The 25739-nt window shown below is 39.0% G+C and overlaps 1 protein-coding gene across 8 annotated transcripts in view; it reads left to right on the forward strand.

Moving 5' to 3' along the window:
* ARID1B (AT-rich interaction domain 1B) overlaps nt 1-25739 on the forward strand; it is a 441225-nt gene that overhangs the window by 264437 nt on the left and 151049 nt on the right. For 5 of the 8 annotated variants that reach the window (XM_055267976.2, XM_055267989.2, XM_063632612.1 and 2 more), the window contains exon 5: nt 886-927. The exons of the other annotated variants lie outside the window; for them this stretch is intronic. In XM_055267976.2, the coding sequence (XP_055123951.2) occupies nt 886-927 (42 nt within the window). The remainder of the gene's footprint in view (nt 1-885; nt 928-25739) is intronic. 8 annotated transcript variants of the gene reach the window in all.

Here is a 25739-nt window from a genome sequence, read left to right on the forward strand (position 1 = left end):
AGGCCTGTATGCCTTCTACTTAAACACCTGCCACACATGCCTAGTTTTAAAAGGTTTAAAACTGACAGTGAAGCCTGTTACAGTCTGATATTGCCCACCCACCCCGTCTTCCTCTTTAAAAATACTCAGATATGTTCTGTTGCCTTCTTTCCTTGTTCTTTTCCATCGTGTATTGGTACTTTGCAATAGTCAAAGTTAAAAGCTTTACACACGACACTGAATAATTATGTTTAAAAAACAGTAATTATCAATACACGTCTTGTTCCTCGCAGCTTTTTAAAATTCATGTTAATGAGCTCTGTCTTCTAATGCATGAGACTGACAGGGAGTCTTGAAGTTTTGCCATCATTTCACAACTTGTTGCTTAGACACTGCCTGCCTTTTCCAGAGTATTGCTTTCAGGAACTCTTGCTCTGCAACATTCCAGAGATCCAGCACTGCCCACTCTGATCTGAGCAGGACAAGAATCTACTGGTAGCACACATGCATAGTGATTGCTCTACAAATGGCAGTTTCCCTTCACTATCTGTCAGTAAAAGATCAAAAGGCATATGCAACATGTTGTGATTTAGGTGAGAAGGATGATTCTACTCACTTCCTGGATTGTTTTTGAGGAACTTCAACCACTACGTCCACATGATGGCAGATGGATTCATTTGATAGGAGCTCCCGCCGTCTTATAAAACTGAAACCCAGACGGTGACTGAGATTTCAACCCAGCTCTTGAAGATACTCACAGATCTCTCTTTCTTGACAACTGACATAAATGGAATGCCAGTTTTCTCAGAACTCTCAATTCTAGGCCATGCCTGTGTCTGGTTTCTGTGGCTAGACTCAAAGAGGTTTTTGATAGTGCCTAAATTATGTTTTTCCTTATGATTTCAGGTTGAAGTCTTGGCCTCGGAGGATGCAGCCTTTGGACTCAAGGTGTGTAGTCTGATGTAGTTCATTGTGGAGGTTTTTGTCAGTTCCTCCTAGGTGGATTTGAAGGCTCAACAGAGGGGACTTATTTTTTTTTAATCAAAACACTGAGGTTTAAAAAGCTTCACAAGTTTAAGATTTCTCTTATTGTGATTAAGATTAGACTGTGGTAGTATTTTCATTACCTTCTTTGTTGTGTAGAATATGAGAAACAGTACAGGAAAGCAAGAGTTTCGTTTAGTAGTAATTGACTTTTAAATTTCAATTCGTCATAGCACAAGATTTACTTAAATTTTGCCCCAGTTTGGGAGTACTGAAATGTAAGATGTTATCAAGTGCTGTATTTAGTTCATAGCTCCAGTGTTATTCATTGATTTATTAAACTTCCCTGCTTCAGACAGAACCCCTACCATCCAGTTACAACCAGATTGAAAACCCAGCTGCTTCCCGTGAGGACCTCATGACCAGTTGACAGATCTAAGCCTATAAGCAGATAAATCATCCCACAGGGTGACTGTGTATCCATGCAAGAAACATGCCAGAGGTTGCGAGTTGGGTGGAGTGCAGAGTGGGAAGGCTTTCTAGGAGGTGGATCCCTGGGCTGAGTTTTGAGGGCTTAGGTTATATTGAGGCAAGAAAGGAGGGCAGGAGAAATGAGAGCTATTTTCAGGTAGAGCAGCTACCCTGAAAAATATCAGAGGAAGCTAAAAGTAGTTAAGTTTCTGCCTGTGTGGCAAGATCTGAGACTGGAGGGGTTAAAGATAACTTTCTCCTATAAAAAATGGTAAGCTGTTAAAAGATTTTAAGCCAGGTAGTGGTCCGATTTGCAAGTTAGACAGATGACTTTGGCCACTTTTTGGAGGATGGATTAACCAGAGACCAGTCAAAAGCAATTGAATAGACCCAGTAGAAGTGAACACAGGCCTGAGCTGGCATAGTAGAAGCAGTGTCAGAGGGAAGAGGACTGGCAACCTCAGTGTGCAGGGTCTGGTGCCTGCTGGGGTGTGCAGAGTAGGAAAAGACAGGAGCTGAAGATGAGTCCAGGGACTATATGGTGTCACCCTGAAGTAGAGAACACAAGAGGAAGATTACAGATTTTTAAAAATTATAATCTTCCAGACCTGAATTGTCGATCAGATTACTTGCCTTTTGTACATATTTGCTGATAATTTTTAAATTTGTTAAATTTTGAGTAAATTGGGAGATATTTGCCTTTTGTACATATTTGCTGATAATTTTTAAATTTGTTAAATTTTGAGTAAATTAGGAGACACTTATTAGAGAACTCTTGATTTCATTTTCATATAGAGGTGTAGAAGTATAGGGTAGGTGCCATCAGTTACTTCGGAAGTCAGTTTGGGAGAATAGGAAGGTTGGTAGAGACTATTACAGAACACCAGGTATTGGTGATGACCCTCACGTGACTCCTCCATGTGTCACATCTTTGGCTTGAAACCAAATTGGACTATTTATATATATTTTTTACCATTTTTTATCTATATGCTTGACATTTCAAAAGCACAGTCTACCAGTTGTGTAGTAATGACAGGTAAGATGACACTATAATGCTACCAAAAGCAAAGTTTCTGAGGTTACAAATGTAGCAAGATTTTACATTAATAAATATATATAAAGAAAATTAAATTAATACTTTATAAATACTTGATACAACTCAAGTTTATAACCCTAATAAATTTTTTATGTTTCTGTATCTGCCAAAAATTACTAAATTATTCTAAATAGAACCTAATTCAGTATTATTTACAGCATTTAACATATGGTTGTTTTGTGAATTTTTCATTTTTTATTTAATGCCCAGCATACATGTGGAATATTCACTGCATTTTTAATAAACCTATAGGGTCAGTTCTTATGAGCTCATTTTCATAATCCTTCATACTTACTGAGTATGCAGCAACGTTATAGAAGATTAGTGTAGCCAGCAGCTCTCATAGTCTGCCCTGCTGTGTGAAGGCTCCGCGTTTGTTCTATGGCCAACCTAACAGGTTCCTTTTGTAGCCTTAATTTTCTTTTTTTTTGAGACTGGGTCTCACTCTTTTGCCCAGGCTGGAGTGCAGCGGCACGATCATGGCTCGTTGCAGCCTCAACCTCCCAGGCTCAAGCGATGCTCCCTCCAGCCATGTGCCACCATGCCTGGCTAATTTTTTATAAAAATGCAGGTCTAACTATGTTGCCCAGGCTGGTCTTGAACTCCTCGCCTCAAGTGATCCCTGGTCTTGGCCTCCCAAAGAGTAGTGTTGGGATTACAGGCGTTAGCCACTGCTCCTGACCTCATAGCCTTAAATTTAATAAGTTGAAACAACAGTGAAAATTTTTTTGAACAATCCAGTGACTTTCACAATAATAGATGCTTTTAGCTTTTGCTGATCTATACGAAAGTGTTTATACATATAATTAAAAATGGGAAATTTGACATTTCTTTTTACTGCTTCATTGTCTGGAAGTCTGCAAGTATATTTTTGAATTCCAAAAATTACCTTCTTTCTTTGTTTCTTTTTTTCTTCCCGAGACAGTCTCACTTTGTCGCCAGGCTGGAGTGCAGTGGCGCGATCTCAGCTCACTGCAACCTCCTCCTTCCAGGTTCAAGCAATTCTCCTGCCTCAGCCTCCTGAGTAGCTGGGACTACGGGCGCGTGCCACTACACCCAGCTAATTTTTGAATTCTTAGTAGAGACGGGGTTTCACCATGTTGGCCAGGATGGTCTCGAGGTCCATCGAGGTCAAGAGACCTCGTGATCTGCCCGCCTTGGCCTCCCAAAGTGCTGGGATTACAGGCGCGAGCCACTGTGCCCGGCCAAAATTACCTTATTTCGTAAAGGTCTGGGTATTCAGCATTGGTCAGGTTTTTAAACGCATTCACAATTGGTGTTTCTTCCTGTTTTTATAAGCACTGGGAAAGGTAACTCAAGTGTCTGAGTCACTGTGGTAACACATGGCACCCTCTTGGCAAATGCACAGAACACTTCTGAGCCTGCTGCAGTGTGTGTCCTGTGTATGTCGCCTCTCCTTTTAGTGATGATCTTTAATGAGCCTTTATCTTTCTGTACTTTTTTTCCTACTAATTCTTTATACTTGTATGCTTTGCCTTCTCTTAAGCGAAATTAAATTTACAAACTTAATATTGACTTAGCATGAATTTGTCAGTCTTACTGGAAAATGAGTTAAACACATTGGGACCCAGAAATGAAAATAACTTGTTTTTGTATGTGCATGCGGTGAAACTACAACCCAGGGAAACAAGTGTGCAGTCTCGCAAAACTATCATGACTAGCAGGGTTGATCTGAGAGTAACTTTTTACTCTAGTCAAACGGCAAATATCTATGTTCTACTTCTTACATCTTAATTTTGCACAAATAGAGATTCATTGTTTTGTTAGGCTTATCTCATTTAAAGATAACTTAGAATTTGAAATGCTGAAACTGTTTCACAGTATAGTAAACAATAAGCACTTCTGCTGTTTTCCGGTGGTTTTAGTTTTTTCCTCTGAATTTAAGTGACTTTTATTTTCTTGAGTTTGTTTCGATACAGGTCTAATTAAGATAATTATTTTTAAATTATATCTACTTATAAACAAGAATTTGAGGTGAATAGAAGAGGTGCTTCAAAATAAAAAAATGGGTGAATATATGCCTTTATTAGTAAAGTTCTGCAAACTGTAGACCACTATTCTTATTTTCAGCTTTGATTATGATTTGAATATATTATAAAGTTTATAATTCTATAGAAAAATAAATCAGAAGTCCCAGCAGCCACCAACATGGGTTGGTTCTTTTTATAGGATAACTGTGCCTTAGAACTAACTAAAGCTGCTGGTGATAACGGGATGATAAATCAGCTAAGCATTTATATGTGTACATATGTGATTACATTACTAAACATAGGGAAAAGACTAAAACATTGACTTGTTGCTTATGGATTCTACATATAGTAATATAGAAAATTATAGTAAGGGGTATAAACAAGAAAGGAGTATGTAATTAGCCCTGGGTCATTAAAAAACATGTAAACATAACTTATTAATAAACTTCTTAATACATTTCTTAAGAAATCTTATTAATCTAATAAGTTACTTCAAAATTTCATGACTGTGAATGTTCTTCATCTTCTGATTAGGTGGATAAGTCCAGAATTAGAACAAAGCACATTTTTTATTTAATCCACTCTCATGAGATGTGGACACTGTTGTTATCCCCAGTATTAGGTGAGGAAACAGGAACTCAGAGTTTAGAACTTGCTGAAGTTCACCCAACCAATCAGTAACACAACTGGGATTTGCACCAGCAGTGTCAGCCCCAGCACCTTGTCTGTTTTCTGAATGTCCTGAGAACTGATGGAACTGATAGGGTGTACCCTGTACCCGCCTCTCACTCTTTACTCCCCATCTTCTTGGCCACCCGCACCTCTGCCCCACTCACCTCCTCTTACTAAGGTCCCTAACGACACGCCCAAATCTAGCAGAGCAGTTCACTACTTGCCCTGTGCCTGCCTCCTTGCGCATTTGACCTAATGGACTTCTTCCTTGGCACATTCTCTTCCTGTGGCTTCCTCAGCAGCGTTTTGTTGATTCGCCTCCTACAGGTCTGGCCTCGATTTCTCAGACTCGTCTTCCTCTTCACAGACAGGCAATAATGTGTTCGATCCTCCTCTCTGCTACATAAGCCGCTAACACCCCACGTTACACCTTCCCCTCCTCCTCCAGTGTGTATGTATTCTTAAATATCCTGCTGAATGAATGAATATGCATAAAGCCATGACAAAGACGAAAACATGTATCTCTTGTTCAGTACAGTGTATTTCCTGGGGTAGATTCTTAGGGCTTGCCTATTTGACAATAACGTAATTTGGTTATCAAAATAATTTTTAAAGACTTTTCCCTTTGAATGATGGAGGGACAGAAATATGTATTACCAGTCTATTCATTTGCTATACCTGTCTTCCGGTTCTAAATGGACATCAGAATTCCACAAAATCAAAAATATTTTGATTGGGTGTTTTGGCTGACATGTTCTTTGGGAGAAGAAAACTCTGAATTTTATGACTCTTTTTATAATATTTGATATAAACTATTAAAAATACATGTGGAGAGGTCAATTTAAAATGAATTACAAGGATAATCAAGGGGAAGCATATTGTATTACTCTAAAAAAGAATGAGAAAAAGAAAAATGATGCAATTTACGCTAGCACTGGGTCCCATAAGACCACAGGAGCCCTCGACTCCTTTTTTTTTTTGAGACAGAGTCTCACTGTGTCACCCAGGCTGGAGTACAGTGGCACGATCTCCACTCACTGCAGTCTCCACCTCCCAGGTTCAAGTGATTCTCCTGCCTCAGCCTCCCGAGTAGCTGGGATTACAGGCCTGTGCCACGACGCCTAGCTAAGTTTTTTGTATTTTTAGTAGAGATGGGTTTTTACCACGTTGGCCAGGCTGGTCTCAAACTCCTGACCTCAGGTGATCTGCCAGCCGCCTCCCAAAGTGCTGGGATTACAGGCATGAGCCACCGCACGAAGGCTACACTTAACTTTAATCCTCTTTGGTGATAACTTTTAATATTTGTTTTAGGCACCTAAAATTTATTACTGTAAAAGAGAAAGGTCTAAGCTAAAGTATCTGAACATAAGATGTTAAAGTAAATCCTAGACTTGTATTACTTTTTACCTGTATTTTGGTTGATTAGAGAAAAATAACATCAGCATTCAAACTGGTCTTCCAACCCCCAACTAACAGAGTCCCTTAAATATCCCATGCCCCTTGCCGCCCTTAGCTTCCCTCCAGCCTAATCTCCACTGCCTTTCCCCTAAAATGCTTACCCTTCCTCTTGCTGCATTTCAAAATCCTGCTTTCCCTCCAGGCTCGGTTCTAACCTCTCTCTTCTATGATTTGTCTCAGCATTGGAGCCTTCTGAGCGCCATCCTCAGAGCTCAACAGTTCTCACTGCCTTTAGGACTCATTTGGAATTTCTCATCTGCCAACTTGTTTTTGTGTTCTTTTGTATTTGGGAGACAGCGTGATATGGCCTAGCCCAATTCTATTATGTGGCATTTTCCCCCATAATATGGTAAGCTTAGAGAATCCATTTTTTTCATCTTTTTATATCCATATTGACTTTCACATGGTAAACAGTGAATAAGTACTGATGATTAAGAGTTTTACTGATAGTGTTAACAATTATTGCTAAGAGCATAAAATGTGTGATATTAACATATCACTATTGTGTTCTTCTCTATTCTGGGATTGCCTTGCCGATTCTCCCGTTATCTGGGCTAATATTGAACTTGGCATTTCCTATTTAAGCTCTGTAATGCCCACCTGAAGGAAGACATATTCGTTATTAATGTTTGTTGAAGCTATTGAGTGGGTATGGCTGGCATCAAAAACTAGTTGGTTCCTTTTAACCTGGCTTATCTTAAATATGTTCATTAATCAGGTTCTGCAGTTATATTCATTCATATCACTCTACTTCTTTCCACTGCTTTCCATTCAAACATATCTATGGGGTATACATGTTATTTGTCAAGTACTAGGGATGCAGTGGTAAGAATAATAAGTCCTTGCTTCCACAGATCTTACATTCTAGACACAACTTTTGGAATGATCTTATGTCAGAGAAAAATCCAAGAAGAGATGCAAAGTTTGGATATAATTGTATGCTTTTCTGTTGTTTAATTGGCTTAATTGAATTATTTATTGTATTTTACAAAATGGAATGGGATTCCAGTTTGACTTAAGGAAATTATAAATAACAAAAGGATTAGTCACCCATAAATATAATTTCAAATAGAATAAAAGTGGAAAATTTTATTTTGTCTTTTTAAAATAAGGTATTTTCAATTGTGGAAAATGTATAGCGTGGGGATCATATTTGGCAGTGACTTAAATTTGAGCTGCTTTCTGTCTTTTGACATCTGATCATTATGAAAATATCTATTTCACTTCCCTCATACAAAAACAAAATGATGCAGTCTATAACTATAGGATTTATCATACTGACTAAGGAGGAAACAGAAAAAAATACAATGGCAACCCATGTCTGAATGGGCCTCCTGGCTCAATAACCAAATAATGACCCTTGGGAAAAAGCAGGAGGTTCACTTGTAGCTTTCTTTTCTGATCCGTCTAACTTAGAGGGCTCCAGTTTGAATTGTGTTTAAAGTCCATTTGTTTTTAGTCATTTCTGACTCTGTGTCTTTTGTTGCATTTTTCTAGTTTTAATCATTTCTCATTGCTCATTTTGGTTCTGTAGAGCTATGCTGTCTAGTGTGGGGCTATTTAAAGTATTTAAAGCTAAATCAAATTCAAATATCATTTCTTCAGTTGCACTGGCCACATCTCAACAATTACATGTTGCTGGTGGCTGCCACACTGTCACAGGGCATAGAGAGAGCCGTCCGTCTTAACAATGAGTTCTGTTGCCTGAGCTGGTCTAGAAAATACAGGTTCCAAGTATGTAGATGACACAGACAGTTTGTAGCATAACACATTTCACAATTAGAACAGCCATTTTAAAAATTGATTTAAAAACTAGGGATTTGAAAAGATAGTAGAAAACAGAAGGAATTTGCTTTTCGGGTAAAGTACAATAAAGCAGAGGGGATGTTCTGCATAGGAAAGAAAGAGAAACTATTATAAAGTTGATAAGTTTCATTAGATTTTGAGAATAGAAAAGTTTTAAACAGGGTCATGAAATTTGGCATCCTTCTAGAGTGACATTTGTAATGGGTCATTAATTCGTTGATTTGCCTAAGATATGCCCCCAGGCTACCAATATAGTATTTTGGATTTAGAATGTTTAGTTTTGCATTGTAAGATTCTACCCAGTAAAATAGTTATTTCTTTTATGAGTGTAACCACATGAAAACATATACTAATCTTCTGTTTAAAAACATTTACCATATATATTTTTTGTCAAGCTGCATTAACTCTGGTTCTTCTCTACTCTTTGCGTCTTCTTAGCAGGACTTTTTTTTTTCTTTTTTTTTTTTGTGAGACAGAGTCTCGCTCTGTCGCCCAGGCTGGAGTGCAGTGGCGCGATCTTGGCTCACTGCAGGCTCCACCCTTAGCAGGACGTGTTTTCTAGTGAATTTACTTGGCTAACTCTCTGAGTGAGTGTGACTATAAGTTAGGTGGAAGTATATTTAAGATAACCAATGTCATTGAAACAAAACTAGCAAACAGTTTTTTTGAACTCATAATCTTATGAACTCATTACTTTTCATAATATGAAAGATCTATTTTTACATTTTAATCTTTTTTATTTAATTAAAATCTATTCAAAACCTTTAGAGCAGTAGAGGACCAAGTTTATTCCATACTGTTTCAATATTGACTCAAACATAAAATTATATAATATATATTGTTAAAGCAAAAAATTTACTATTTCCTCTAAAAGAAAGATTCAAGGGGGTGTGGGGAGAGGAATCTGCAGTGTTTCTCTAGGACCTCAAGGTTTCTCAAGTTCTCCCGGATGTGGGAATCCAGGAATCCATATTGAGCTCTTCTCTTCTTTTGTTAGAAAATTTCCCAGCCTCTGCTTCTGCCATCTGCTGGTAGTTGAGATAGTTACATGTTTGAGTTTAAAACAAATTTGCTTTATTTTTATTTAGAAATGGTTTTGGGGAAATACTTTATGTATATTTACCTGTAATATTTTGATACAGTTTTCTTTGTTAGGTTTAATTATCTTTTGAAGGGATATTTTAGCTTTTTTTCAATTCTGTCTTTAGAGGAATACACAAGTCTAAAACTCAGAAAAGACAGAAGACTGTGAGGCCAAAACATATGCAGTGAAGAGGCAGGGTAGAGCCCTGTTAATGAAAGGCCTTGAGTGGCCGGTGAGGAGTTACTTGAGAGCTGTTAGGGGTCTCACCTGATGTCTGGCTTTGGATTAAATATGGAATAGGAATTTTTTCCTGCCATTTTATAATTAAGACTACTTGACTGGGAGTTGAACAGACCCATATTCTACTGTAAGTCCCATTGTAAGTTTGGAGAATTGATTTCTAGACATCACTGAATTTCTTTCCAGCCCTAAAATTCTGCAGGTCCTTAACGCTAACAGGCCTCATGTATTCATCGAAAGTACAAGTGTTTTACCATTTATTAGTCTTCCATTTCTTCCTGCTGATGTTTCCTAGACTAAGGTATTCTCGTTGTCTTGGGAAAAATAGAATTTTGTTGTTGTATTGTTGTCCACAAACAAATCCTTTCATTAAGTGAAGCCAGGCAAAAATTTTTAAAAGAAAGATAAAATATAGAAATTGTATTTTCTGCCACCTTTAGTCTTCTTTCCTAATTTCCTTTAGAGCTGCTTTGGCCAGTTATTTTTCAGCATTTTCTCAAAGAGAAAATGTAACCTAAGATTTTTTCAATTTCTTTTTTTCACAATGAAGAAGGCTGAGGGAGGGAAAGTGACTTATTTTAGGCACTGTCTAGTGGCAAAGCTCAACTAGAAGTTGCTGCTTCCCAGGCCTGTGTACTTTATGAAAAAATTCCAGCAATGCCTGTGTTGTTGTTTTTTTAAATCAGTCCTCTCGAGTTTGGGAACTCTATATTAGGTTACATTTTACAGAATTGGCATTTCACAACTCAAAAAATGGTGTAATGTTGGCAATTTCATATGGTTCAACCCAATGTACTAGGACTCTAATATCATTTTAGGTCAGCTTTCAATAGTGAAAACAGTATTTTTCTTTAAAAGTAGTTTATTCCAATTGGAATGGGTATGAGCACACTCTGTGAAGTATTAGGTGATCACGAGATGTTTGTGGAGCATAACTGACATGAGAGTACCCAGTAGGCCAGAAAGCCCAGCAAAGAAGGTGTGATGTTTCCAGAATATGTTTTGGCATTATATGCAAAATCAGAAGTAGCATATTATGATCAAGGGAGTTCTTGGTGTAATAGGAACTCCATTTCTTCTAGACCAAGTATTCTGTCAGATGATGGTAGATGGCAGAGTGTTTAGATAGATTCATTGACAGCATGGCGGCTGTCCCAAGATCTGCTAAGTCCACTGTGCAGAAATGTTTGCCCTGCTGTAGTGGTGGTGAAGATAAGGTAAGTGGAGGGGACCATAATTTAGTATAGTTCATGCCTGCCTTTGTCAGATTCTGTTCATTTTTGTAAAAAGACGTTAGGAATTAAACGTGGCCTCACGTGCTATGTGTCTGAAAAGTGGTCTGTTTAAGAGAGCAAGGAGTTACGCTGGAAGCAAGCTTATTGACTTGTATAATTTAGAGTTTGATTGACTCCATTTTTCTCTGGGGACATTATTTTGGCACTAGTTTTTGAGGACTTAATTTTCTAGTAATAATAAAAATGCATATATTCTCTTATCCCCACCCTCAAACACCTGTTCATTTGGGACATGCACATATAATTAGAGGCATGTTTCAGGGCTTGCCTGTAAAATTCCTTTGCATACAGTTACTGTGATCATATTAATAATCATCAAGCTACTTGAGATTTTGTTGGGAAGAAGCAAAGAAAATATCCTAGGGAAGATGGGGGAGATTTTGATTGCGTGTGTTTTAGGTTCTCTGCACTGCCAAATTTTAAAGCAGATTCTGTTTCTTCAGATGGTGAAAGCCCTCCTTCTTCCCTCCTCCTGCCTTAAATTTGGCTTCTTCCCAAGCCATGTCAATTTTTGCAAGTCAGTTGAGAATGTCAACGTGGCTGGTGTTGAAAGAGCCAATATGTTGGAATACGCTTAAAGCCAAGTAGAACATTTATGTGAATTAAAGAATATATCAGGGATGATTTTTAAAAATCAGATTTAGATTAAGAAACCTGTTGAATTAATACTTGCATAACAGATGTATCACTGATAAATACTTGTAAAAGATATTCCCAAATAAGCAATAAAAGTACCATTTTACAACCGAAGTAATGCATCCGGTGGGTCCATTTGCAAAGATATGCCAACAGAAATGCATGCAGAGCTCTGGAAGTGATAATGCAAATAAAACGTTTCACATTATAACTTAAAATAACAAGTTTGGAAGGAATAAAAAGTCTGGGAGACTATTTGTTTTGTCTAAATTCTGCTTTTACTCTGGTCTTTTAACAGTTGGCTTTTGATAATGTATTACTGCCTTAGTGTGTTCCTGTGTATTGAAGGAATACATTGTCTGACCGAATTGTGGTTGAAAATATTACAAGTTCTAAATAATAAGAGTAATAAATATCGTATCTCGTTTGCTTCGTTGTCGTAGTCGCCTGTACTCATGCTTTCCTGAATTCAGCTGGTGTCTTGATTACGATGGAATCACTAAGCAGAGAGTTTTGCCATGTGTAATTTATTCGTTTGTTCACGGCCATAGCAGAGCATCCATGCAGCCCGCAGTGGCTCTGTGTTCCAGTGTGCCAGGTCACGAAGACTTGCTGCCTTGAGGCCAGGCGCAGTGGCTCACGCCTGTAATCCCAGCACTTTGGGAGACTGAGGTGGGCAGATCATTTGAGGTCAGGAGTTCAAGACCAGCCTAGCCAACATGGTAAAGCCCCATCTCTACTAAAAATACAAAAATCAGCCAGGCGTGGTGGTGGGTGGCTGTCATCCCAGCTACTCAGGAGGCTGAGGCACAAGAATTGCTTGAACCAGGAGGTGGAGGTTGCAGTGAGCTGACATCATGCCACTGCACTTCAGCCTGGGTGACAGAGCAAGACAGTCTGGTGAGAAAAAAAAAAAAAAAAAGACGTGCTGCCTTGATTTGCTGCTCATTTTGCCCAGCAAGGCCACTCTGCCATGGCCGATTCTAGACTGTGGCCAAGGTGGGATGAAGCCTTCTCTCTCTCTGGCCAGAGTGCTCTTCAAGTGTGACCTTCCTTTGGTAGCTGGGCAGTTTTCTGCTTGCAGTAGGTGTGGCCTTAGATGACCATGTGTAAAGGAGGGGTCTGTGTGAGGAACTGGAGAGAAGTACGGGGAAGGGCAGGACTGGCCCTTGAAATTGGCATAGAGGAAGTTAAGTCCTACAGGAAATTTCTTTTTTTTCCCCTAGCTACACATGGCAGTTTAAAGCATTTAATTGGCTGTTTCTTAAGAAGCCGTGTACATTTTTATAAGAAGTGTCTCTTAACCTCCCTTCACTCTTCCACAAATTAAATTTTCCTTTCAGAATAAATTTTTTTGTATCTCATTGAGGAAGAGGAGAGGTGAAGAACAGAGCAGCAAATGAATACATATTATTTATAATGAGAATTGGATATAGGCTTATCTTATCCATTAAATATCATGGTAAAATCAATAAAATTTTAGGAAGTATTCTAAAATTAATTTCAAACATTTTCGAAACATTTCTAGAATTTCTTTTTAAATCTTCACATTACATATTAAAGCTTCTCACATTGTATTCCTGTTTTTGTCTCATTTAAGTTTTGATCTCCTTATAAAAGGGTGTCTTTTCTTCAGTCATCTTAATGTGTTAACGTGCACTTCATATCATGATGATTTTAAAACATGTATTGAATGGCTGCTGCAGTCCAAGAAGAACAATGCCCATGGCCTCCAAGGAGTAAGGGCCCCCTGGACCGTCAGCCCCAGCAAAAGGAAGAGAGACACTCTCAGTTGTGAGGCGTCCCTGCCCGACTCAGCCCCCACCTCACTGAGGATCTTCCATCCCCACAGTTTCCATCTCAGACGCCCAGAAGAATGGGAGGGGCCAAGGAGCTCCACCTTGTATATATCATCAATAAAGCCCCCATACCCAGTCCCCTGACAAGGAAGAACAACAGATAACTCAATTTAAAAAATGTTACTTGCGGCCAGACCCGGTGGCTCACTCCTATAATCCCAGCACTTTGGGAGGCCGAGGCAGGTGGGTCACGAGGTCAGGAGTTTGAGAGCAGCCTAACCAACATGGTGAAACCCCGTCTCTACTAAAAATACAAAAATTAGTCAGGCGTGGTGGTGCACGCCTGTAATCGCAGCTACTCAGGAGGCTGAAGCAGGAGAATTGCTTGAATCCGGGAGGTGGAGGTTGCAGTGAGCAGAGATCACGCCATTGCACTCCAGCCCGGGCGACAGAGCAAGACTCTTATCTCAAAAATTAAAAAGTTACTTGTGATAAATGAATAATTTGGGAAGAAGAAATCCTGAGTTTTATGACGCAGAAGGTATTTCTTTATCATGTAGACACTTAGAGGGCTTCAATTTTGGTAGTAAATAACCTTCATTAAAAAAGTTAATTTTTTTGTTTTACCTTGATATGAGCCCTGTAATAGTACTTCTAATGACATCATACTCATAAAATGACCTTTTTGTTTCCTGATCAACAGTGGAAATGTTTATGATGTGCTATGTAATAATATGTGCAAACATCTCAGGCACAATATTAGTAGATGCACGTATATATGTGTCACACAGTAAATATTTGCCATTCACACATGTATGCATTCTTTCCTTTTACATAGGAGGCATAGAGAAGTTGACCTCCCTAAAGGATAAGTTCTAAAAGACAGGAAATGGAGATCTGCCAGGCTTGTTGGCTAGAGTCATGGACAAGAGCAAGGCCTGTCTGAACTGCCACTCAGTTTTTATTCTGCGCATTTGCAGGGCTGGTGATTAGAGTGGCTTTCGCCCAATTATGCTGTGATTATTCTGCTGCACTGTAATTGACTGGGGAGATATGCTAATACCTGTCATTTGGGATGATAAAAGATGAGCGGGGGACGCAATGCATTATTTAGCTGGCTGTGTGATAGATGAGGGATGCGCAGAGTGCTTTAATTGCTGAGAAGAGAGGTTAAGCTGAACGAACGGATGAATTAGAAATGAGTTTTTTTATGGCTTGTGGAAAAGTGAAATAAAGGAAAATGTGCCTTAAACTAAAACAGCAGATAGAAATGAGCACAACGAAACTAGATCTTCCAGGCAGCTCCCTTTATCCATTTAAATGCTAACGGAAAATGCAGTTTAGAATTCAGTAAATAATAATTGGAATAAGAATTTACAATGGGTTCTCGTATTAAGCAAAAAAAAATGTTAAAGGCATCGTTTTTATTTTAGATGACTATTTGTAATCTGTAACCTCTTAAATTCACACGGTACTTTAGGTTATACTGAAATGTAATATGCAACCATTCTGAATTTTATACTTTGTATCTTTTGAATGTTTGAATGCTAGACTTCTTGTGCCTGTGTATCTTTCAATAAATGCAGGCAGAGGAAAGCAAAAAAAAAAAAAAAAAAAAAAAATGAATATTTATAATACCAGGAGAATGTAAAAATAGAGAGTGTACAGATGATCTTGAGTAACAGGATCTGAGGCAGTCAGTGCAGTCCTCATGCGCCACACACTTAGGTATTGATATTTTTATGCAAAAATAATTATGGAGAGTGGTATATTTCTTTTCATGTTTCTTTTGTCACACGATATATTACTTTGTATCCATATTTCATAAAAGTACTTAAAATTATCTCGTAACCTGTATGGTTATTTACATGATTAGATGTGTTTTGCTTTATTTTAGTTTTGTCCAGTTAATTAATAGGTAATTATTTTGAAAATGCAGCCAGAACAGCAGTTTGCAGATAAAGACTGTTAAAAACTGAAGGCTGAGGCCGTCTACATGTTGTGGGCTTCCAGGTACATCGTATTTTACCAAGTAGTGATGTAGGAAAATGTCTCCAATTGTGCTGTTTTGTCTTGTAGGTGAAGCAATGAAAATAAAGGTTGGATAGCAGAGGTTATTTTTATATATATGTAGTAAAATGAAGAAACTGATCTTCGTATATTGTTGAATTATCTCTAGACAGTCAAGCTTCTCAGCCTGTGTGACTTATCTCATATAGAATAATTGATCAGAGAATAGCTTTCAACTAGGGTATTGAATGGTAATAGATATATGTGGAACCAAGTCGGCCTGTTGGACTGGATGTCAGCTGTGGACAGATGCCACTCTCTGCTACTCAAGTCAGTTTTGTTGGGGCTGATTACTTTCCCCCAGTATAATTGGCACCTTTATTTGCACATTCCTTGTGAAACAAAGTGAAGTTTCCTTATGGATATTTTAATCAGTGTCTTTGGAATTCCAAAGTGGACTCTTGTAGCTGTGTGACTCACACAGGCATAATCTGAAAGGCTGCTTATACAGAATATCTTGTAAAGCAAAACAGAAGTTGCAAAGGAAAAGATGCGCTTTGCTTCAAAGAATTTAAGAAATGGACAAAGATTGGACAAACATAACAACCTATACCAAACAACAGCACCTAAGAGCAGTTTTCGTTTGTCTGTTTGTTTTTTGAGATGGAGTCTTGCTGTGTTACCAGGCTGGAGTGCAGTGGCGCAGTCTCGGCTCACTGCAACCTCCGACTCTTTGGTTCAGGCGGTTCTCCTGCCTCGGCCTCCCGAGTAGCTGGGATTACAGGCACATGCCACCACGCCCAACTAATTTTTGTATTTTTAGTAGAGACGGGGTTTCACCATGTTGGCCAGTATTGTTTCGATCTCCTGACCTCGTGATCTGCCCATCTCAGCCTCCCAAAGTGCTGAGATTACAAGCGTGAGCCACCACACCCGGCGCTAAGAGCAGTTTTTACCAGCCTGATTTGCAACAGTGTAAAATATCATGAAGAATTATTTTATTGATTGATTGATTGATTGATCGATTGATTGATTTAGAGACGGAGTCTCACTCTGTAGCCCAAGCTGGAGTGCAGTGGCATGATCTTGGCTCACTGCAACCTCCACCTCCAGGGCTCCAGCAATTCTTGTGCCTCAGCCTCCCGAGTAGCTGGGATTACAGGCACCTACCACCATGCCTGGCTAATTTTTTGTATTTTTAGTAAAGACGTGGTTTCACCATGTTGCTAGGGTTGTCTTGAACTCCTGAGCTCAGGCAATCTGCCCACCTCGGCCTCCCAAAGTTCTGGGATTACAGGTGTGAGCCACCACCCCCAGCCTATGATGCAGAATTTAAGCTAGCTATTCTGAAGATAGCAGTAGCCCTTTGGGGGATGTGCTGTCTTGACTGGTTTCTCTTGTCAATAGTGTAAACAGAGCAGTATATAAAACTACTAACTTTTCTACATCTTTTTAATACGAGTAGTTTATAATTTCAACTTCCTACTAGGCAAGTATTCAATCCTGCAACTTTGTTCCTGAATCTTGGCTATAATTATTATCACTTGAATGTAGAAATGATTCCTTCTTTAAGGACCTTAGTTTGAGTGGGATTTGCTTTGTTTTATATGATTAGGAAAAGAATGATGTCTGTGGCTTTTTGTTGCTTACGTGTATAATATCAAGCCTTTCTATAAGTTTGATTTATTATGATAGCATGAAATTTTTCTTTTATGAAAGTGGATGAGCTGGGCACTGTGGTTCACGCCTGTAATTCCAGCACTTTGGGAGGCCGAGGCAGGTGGATCACCTGAGGTCAAGAGTTTAAGACCAGCCTGGCCAACATGGTGAAACCCCGTCTCTACTAAAAAAAAAAAAAAAAAAGTAGGCCGGCACAGGGGCTTATGCCTGTAATCCCAGCACTTTGGGAGGCTGAGATGGGTGGATCACCTGAGGTCGGGAGTTCGAGACCAGCCTGACCAACATGGAGAAACCCTGTCTCTACTAAAAATACAAAATTAGCCAGGCCTGGTGGCGCGTGCCTGTAATCCCAGCTATTCGGAAGGCTGAGGCAGAAGAATCGCTTGAACCCGGGAGGCAGAGGTTGCAGTGAGCCAAGATTGTGTCATTGCACTCCAGCCTGGGCCACAGAGCAAGACTCTGTCTCAAAAAAAAAAAAAGGTGGATGTTCGGGAGCTGTGTGATTCTTTGCCTTAGATTAGGTTTTTCCCCTTGGAAATGCTGCGTCTTAAAACTGAGATTTGTAACAAAAGGCAGCATCAAACTATCTTCAATTTCCTTAGCATCTTTTAATGTTCTTACTGCCCAATTAAATATTTGGTTTTTAAAATGGTAGTGAGTTATAGTTTTTTGAAATAATGTGTTTATATTATTTTATAATAAACATGTAAATCTGGTGGTAGGATTTAGAGCTACAAGGGACATGAGAAATTATGGAATCCATTACCCCTGTGTTATAAAAGTAGGAAGTGAGGCTCATGGAAGGACTAGTAACCACCTAGACCTCACATCTCCTCGCTTCCTATCTGGGGCTTTTTGTTCTATGTGTGAGGAAGTGGTTCTTACCTAAAGAGCAAGGTTTGTGGAAATAGTTGTTCACATTGAGCTGTGAAAGGCAAAAGAACCACAGCCTAGGCCTACTTACTAGATGTCACTGTTACGGGGGTGATTGTCAGATTGGTTAAAGCAGAAATCTTTGAAAATTATGCAGACATTATACATTTTATTTTAGCATAAAACACATAAATGTCTATTCACGTGTACCTCCCTCCTGTCCATGGTTCACCACCATCTCAGCCGTACCTCGTTCTGCAGCAGCGTTTCACTAGCTCACTCATCCCCAGTGGTGGGTCTCTTTTCACATGGATACATCACTTGGTTCCATTTTCCATTCAGTTTAGAACTGGAGTAACCTGTAGCATAAACCTGCAGAGGAGGGAACAGAACTCACCACTGGGAAGCATCCTCCTCAGCTGGCATCAGCCAGGAAGTAGGGGGGCTTTCCAGAGAGGAGCCACCTCACCACTGAAGCCAGCAGGTACCTCAGGTGGAGCTTAGTGCCTGCTGTGTGGACAAGGAGACCGTTTGCATTGGTTTCCCTTTGGAAATGATGAGTAATTATCTTTCCTTCTACTTCAAGCCAGGTCTCCAATAATATGCTGCTATAGAAAAGATACAGATCGTTAATTGGTTAACTAGACAATAATCATTAGTTTACCCATCTTATTTTTATGCCTTTGATTTTCCTTTCCAGTAACATAATCTTTTTTTTGTTTCTGTCTTTGTCATTTAAATTCACCCGCAGAACTTGTACAAAGTACTCTTTAGAGGTAGCTGCTCAAAATTTTTGCTTTAAAAATAAAACACCCAAATATCACCTTAAATTTCAAACCTTTACTGCTCACTGTAGTAACTCCTCTTTTGTCCTTAAATTTGATTTTAGTATTCTTGATAACAATAGAAAGCTGACTTTAACAAAAAGGAAAATTTGAAAATTCTTACAGATCTCCTCTGGTGAGATTTGAAAGGTAAGTGAGGTTTCAAATGTATTAATTTTCTGTTGCTGAGTAACACATTACCCCCAAATTCAGCAGCTTTAAACTATTTTTCCTGATTATCTCACAATTTCTGTAGCTAAGGGTCCAATAACTGGGTCCTTTACTCAGGATCTCACGACGTTGAGATAAGGTAATATCAGGGCTGTGGTCTCATCTGAGGTTTAGGGTCCTCTTCCAAGCTCACTCGGCAGAATTTACTTCCCTGTGGCTGGAGTTCTAAGGTTCCCACCATCATGCCGCATGCTAACCCAGCACCCTTCTCAGTTTCTGGAGGTGACCTGCAGTTCCGTGCCTGTCTCCACAACATTGCAGCAGGTAGGAAGAGATTTGCATTCAATCTCTCCCACCTCTTTTAAGGGATCACTTCATTAGGTCAGACCCACCCAGGAATATCTCCTTTTATTAAAACCAAAGTCAACTGATTAGGGACCTTAATTACATCTGCAAAATCCCTTCTACCCTATAAAGTGACATAATCGCAGGAGTGTTATCTGTCATCTCCACACCCCCCCTCATACTTAGGGTCAGGCATTATGTAGGGTCTGTATATCAGGGGCTGGGAGTCTTAGGAACCATCTTAAAAATCTGCCTCCCACAGCTACTGATTTCACATTTGCCCTCAGATTTTAGAGATACAAAGGTTTTTTCTACGTGTACTCAAAATGTCCTTAACTTGAATTTTTCTAAAATGCAGCTTTGGAAAAATGAGAGTGGGATATTATGGAACATATTTGACTGACGACATTGAAAAGAAATGATAAGCATCTTTAACAGAGCTATCCATCATAGCAGCAGTTTTATTGTTAGCAAGATAAGTAATTTCTTACTACAGACTCTTACTGTGCAGTTGATGCTCTTCTGGGGTGGGTGGAGGATATGCTGCGTTTCTGTTTTCAGTGCTTCTGTTGAAGGTTTTTATGATCTCAGTTTCTCCTTCCAGTAGTTACGTTTGGTTATGATCTCATGAATCTTCATAGGCATGCAAATAATAGAAAAAGAAGGCCCTGCTGTGTCTGGTTAGTTTGATAGACTTGAAATGCTCAGAAAAAAATTTTGTCTAAACAATATTTTAAAAATTTTGATGTTCAGTTTTGACTAATCATTTTTGGAGCATATAAGGAGAAACTTAGGCAATGGAGTTTTGTTTTAATTTTTTTTTTGTTAAAACTTTTCTTCTTTTTTTAAAATAAGTTTAAGTTCAGAGGTACATGTGCAGGTTTGTCATGTAGATAAGCATGCATCATGGGAGTTTTGCAGGTTATTTTATCACCCCAGTTGTTTGAAATTTTTTTTTTTTTTTTTTTTTTTTTGACGGAGTCTCACTCTGTTGCCTAGGCTGAAGTGCAGTGGCGCGATCTTGGCTCACTGCAAGCTCTGCCTCCCGGGTTCACGCCATTCTTCTGTCTCAGCCTCCCAAGTAGCTGGGACTACAGGCGCGTGCCACCACGCCCGGCTAATTTTTTCTATTTTTATTAGAGACGGGTTTTCACTGTGTTAGCCAGGATGGTCTCTATGTCCTGACATCATGATCCACCAGCCTCAGCCTCCCAAAGTGTTGGGATTACAGGCGTGAGCCACCGCGCATGGCTAACTTTTAAATAATTATATATTTTTCTCTCAATTCTGTGAATCAAATATAATACAACATATTTTAAAAATCCGAACTATCCTTTATCTTTTTAAAGAAGTCAATCTTATCGTTTTCAATTATGTTTGCAGGTATATATGTATACATATATCTATATCTGTAACTGTATAGATGAGATAGATAGTTATTTAAGGTGAGGTTTCACTATGTTGCGCAGGCTGGCTTTGAACTCCTAGGCCCAAACGATCCTCCCACCTCAGCCTCCCAAGTAGCTGGGATTGCAACTGTGAGCCACCATGCTTGGCACATTATTTTGAATTTATCTTTGCTAACACTGATTCCTTTCAGAATTACTTTAGAGAAAAATAATATATTTTAAATAGGATTTGTATGCACTTGATTTCAGTCCTTTAGGTGGGGGAATTCCATAGAGCCGAAAATTTAAAAACGTGTATAAAGCAAGTCTCATTATTTTTGAAAATGTGTCAAAATTTTTAAATAGCCTTAAATATTTCCTGTGCTTGATTCTAGAATCAAAAGTTTAGGAGGATTAATTTCAGATAGGGTTGATGATACCAACAGCATACTCTATGAGTACATTGAGTGGTTTTCTGATATTCCAGAAGAATTACTAATGTTGACATGAAAATTACTAGTTAATTTTCTTTCTTTTGCAGAATTTTTTGAGGTTTGATGGAGTATTTTATGGATGCACCCCTTTTTGGGAACTCGTGTGACTACAAGATGAACTGTAGTACTTAAGGAAAGCAGTGGCATAGTAAGGCAAGACAGACACCCAACTTCCGTGCACAATGAAGTCATTGTCCTGTCTGATCCTATGGTGGCTTCTCTGCTACCACCCTCGCGTCACCTCCTAGTAGGGCCATGAAGTTCAGATATGCTCAGATGACCACCTGAACACCATCAGGCTTTTCTCTAAATTATTATCAGCAACTGTTTCTCAATCTACTTTATCATGGTTTTTTTTTTTTTTTTTTTTTTTTTTTTTTTGAGACGAAGTCTCACTCTGTCGCCCAGGATGGAGTGCAGTGGCGCGATCTCGGCTCACTGCAACCTCCACCTCCCGGGTTCAAGCGATTCTCCTGCCTCAGCCTCCTGAGTAGCCAGGACCACAGGTACACATCACCATGCTGGGCTAATTTTTGTATTTTTAATAGAGACGGGGTTTCACCATGTTGGCCAGGCTGGTCTTCAACTCCTGACCTCAGGTGATCCACAGGCCTCAGCATCCCAAAGTGCTGGGATTACAGGCGTGAGCCACTGCACCCGGCCCTACTTTATCTTGATCTTTGTGCCAAATTATTTATTTTCTGCAACTGTGATGTCAGTCACCCTCTTTCATATGGCCTGATGTTCATGGAAGCAAGCCATGTGATCTGCGGGAGACAGCTTGTGGCTCACAGAGTCTTCGTGCCTCACTCACCTGTGCTGGGTGCTGAGGACACTAGCGGTGGCACACGTGGTTCTGGCCCTCATCATTTGCAATGCAATTGGAGAGATAGGGCTGGGTAGCACCTGACCAGCGATATATGGTTAATATGATACTGAAGAGGGGGAATACCATGTGGTCTGGGGTGATCAGGCATTGAAGGAGATTTGACTTAGCTCCTTGCAGAGGAGAGTAGCCTCACAGACAGGCAGGAATGAATAGGCAGATCTAGCTGGGGCTGAGGATTTTGGTAGGAAAGACTTGGAGGCCCTAAAATACCTTGCCTAGATGTTTCAATGAGATGAGTTATAGCCAAAGGTACTTCAGCTTGGAATTTTTTTTTAAATAAAAATATATTCATTTTTCAACAGTGTGTGGTATCTATTGGCATGAGAAAAGACTTAAGAGATGATATATTGATTAGTTGTGTATCTTTAGAATCAAATGAGAAAATGTGAAAGTGCTTGGAAAATAATAAATTGATGTATAAATGAAAGTTCTACATTATCATGTGTAACAGTTTGTTATATAATAGAGTTATGTGATGTCAGGAATAAAAAAAGCTGGTGAAATTACTCCATTAGCTAGAAAATGGTTTAAAGAATCAGCTAAGCCCTTGCTTTTTAGAGAGGTAAAGTTACTTATTGTGTTTTCCTTTCTTACCTGAAATCTTCATTACATAGTGAATTGTTTGTAAATATTTAATAGTATACTGCAGAATATGAGGTTTGTTAAAAGAGTCTGATTCATGTAACGGAAATGAATCTATTGGTAAGTCAAATAAATGTTTATTCTTATATTTTACCAAAAGGTTTCTGAGATTAGAGTATTAACAAAGAGGTTCTGAGACTAGTTTACTCAACATTTATTAATTGTTTGCAGTGGGCCAGGCCCTGTGGAAAGCTCTGGGGTTAAACAGTGATTAGCAAGATACAAGTGACCCTAAATTTCCTTAGCACACTACTTCTACTGCCTGGGAGACTTGATGGGATCTAAAGCTCCTGCCTGGCCTGGGAAAGATTTTGTGAGGGTGAGAGAACAAGCTTTCCTGAATATTAGTGATTATGCTTTTGTCTGTGCATTTCAGAATTTACAAAATGCTTTCTAGGAGTTTAAATGAGATAGAATGCATTTTGTTTTAGAACAAGGAGGGGAAAAATTTATTTCAGTGCTTGTTGCTTAATCAACATCTACACTGCCACTTCACATCAGCTTCTGTCCTTTCCAAGTGAATTAGTTCTTGTGGGCAGCACGTCAAGAGGAAGTGTATTGTTCCTGGCAGGGCACTTGAATTTCTAATTACCAGATTCCTGACTTAATTGCAATTACCTGGACACCGAGGCAGGGTGAACTTTTGGAAAAGAATGTAATTAGTGAAACAAGAACTTTACTGCCAACTCCCTGTCTAGCTACCAGTACTAAAGAGACCACTGATAAGTCCACATCTGGGAAAACAATCCATCAGTCGATAAAAACAGTTCTTAAGGTAAATGGTATAGCATAGCGCCTCTCAGCTCTGAATTCAGAAACCAATACGATGGGAAAGCAGAGTGTGTTCAATTTTTGCATTGTAATAGGGTATAGTAGACCTGTGCGCAACTTTTTAAGATTGATTATCTGGAACAAAAATAATTATTAATAATTATTTGCAAAGTAGTCTCTGTATGCAAACAAAAACATTACATACTTTGATTAATAAATGTAAAATCCCAAGGTCTAGTGCCATAGAAGAATAAATAATTTTCCAATATCACTTGTTTCACTAGTAGTTTTTCTTAAATAATGCTTTTCAATAACAACAATTTCACACACAACCACAAAGTTTCAATCTGGTTAACATATAGATTTAAACTCATTTTGAAAGCATTTTAATATATGTGAAGCAAAATCTGAACTTTTTTTTTTTTTTTTTTTTTTTTACTATTCTTTCATTGTCTCATCACATTCAAGAGCCCGACCATGCTGTCTTGGCATGGATTCACAATCCTGAGGTGGTAATAAGTATCTGCTGATGGTTTACTTTACACATTTTTGATTCAGTCCTTAACCCCCTGCTATTTTTTCCTTCTCAGCTTCTCTGAGCTGTCCTTCCTTTCCATCTCAACAAATTCCTTGTCCACACCAAGGTTAATTTTGCCCATCTATGGTTAGTTAACTCACAAATGATCTTTTACAGCTTCTTCCCCCTGGAGCTGCTGGTCTTTTTTATTTTCAGCCTTTAAAAAAATGTTACAGAGTGGAGTGCTCTGCCCATCCGCCACCCCACAACCTGCTGTGGCACCTCTGGATGGGCAGAGGGTCTTGTGTGGTCTGTCTCACCTCCTGTGGACTCGTGACTCAGGCTGTCATGTTGTCCCCTCAACTGATCAACCGAGACAATCTTTTTTTTTTCCTGTCATAGTTTAATTCCTTCCAATTCTTTAATTGTAATATCTCCTATTTTTCTTATACATTTTATCATATATTTATTTTTACTGCATTAAATCGAGAGCCTGGCTGCGTTTGAATTTACATTCATTAGCTGTTTGCATAATGGCAATTATAATAGTAAAATTTTAAATGGAAGCAATAATAGTAAATAAAGTGGTGAAGATAGAGTTACATTACTCATCTGCGGCACTTAGAATGGTATGGAGCACATGGAAGCACTCCAAGTGTCAACCATGCAAGGTGTGGCAGGTGATGTCCCATTTCATAGAGAATGGAACAGAAGAACCAAGAGGTGAGGTCACCTGCTTGACATCTCGCAGTTGTGGGGAGGAGTTCAGGCAGTGGGCGTGGGTATTTTAACTCATGGTTATTATTGCCTTTACCATCTCAGGGTTGTCAGATTTAGGAAAAAATAAAAAAGATTGCCAGTTATAGTTGAATTTCACATAAACAATGAATAAAATTTTAGTATAAGTCCAAATATTACATGGCACATACACTTAAAACTTGTTATTTCTCCGAAATACAAATTTAACTGAGTTCCCATATTTTATCTGATAACTCTAACTCATCCAAATAAAGTGCCTACTCTGTGCCATTCCTTAAATAATATACCAGAAATAAAAAAGATAGCTGATTCCACCCTTTGTGTATTTTTTCACAGCATAAAAAAGCCTGTTTTTGTTTTTCAGACAACCCAATTAAGAACAATTAAACTGAAATGTCTGTGCCATGTTTTTTCCAAACGTGCATCATGCGGTAGGAGGAAAGTATTTTATGGAAGAGTCACCATGGTAAATTTTTCCAGCAGCTAATAACCACTGAGTTTGCAGTGGGAAAAGCGAGACAGCAAAAATGAAAGGAGCTAAAGACAGCCCATGCGTGCTGTCACTGCTGTCACTTTTTGGAGATAATAAAATGTTTGACAAAGCAGTCATGATAAGCCGAATCTACTTTCCCAAGTACATAGCTACAACATTAGATTCTTTTGCTTTCTCTTGCTATTGTGTGTTCCCCTGTTTCTGTTTCTCCTTTTGTTTTGCGTTTTTTTTTAGAGACAGAGCCTCCCTCTGTCACCCAGGCTTGAGTACAGTGGCACCATAGCTCACTGCAGCCTCCAACTGCTGGGCTCAATCAGTCTTCCAGCCTCAGCCTCCCAAGTACTTGGGACCACAGGCACACACCACCATGCC

The sequence above is a fragment of the Symphalangus syndactylus genome, chromosome 2 (genome assembly GCF_028878055.3).
Source record: "Symphalangus syndactylus isolate Jambi chromosome 2, NHGRI_mSymSyn1-v2.1_pri, whole genome shotgun sequence".
NCBI lineage: Eukaryota > Metazoa > Chordata > Mammalia > Primates > Hylobatidae > Symphalangus > Symphalangus syndactylus.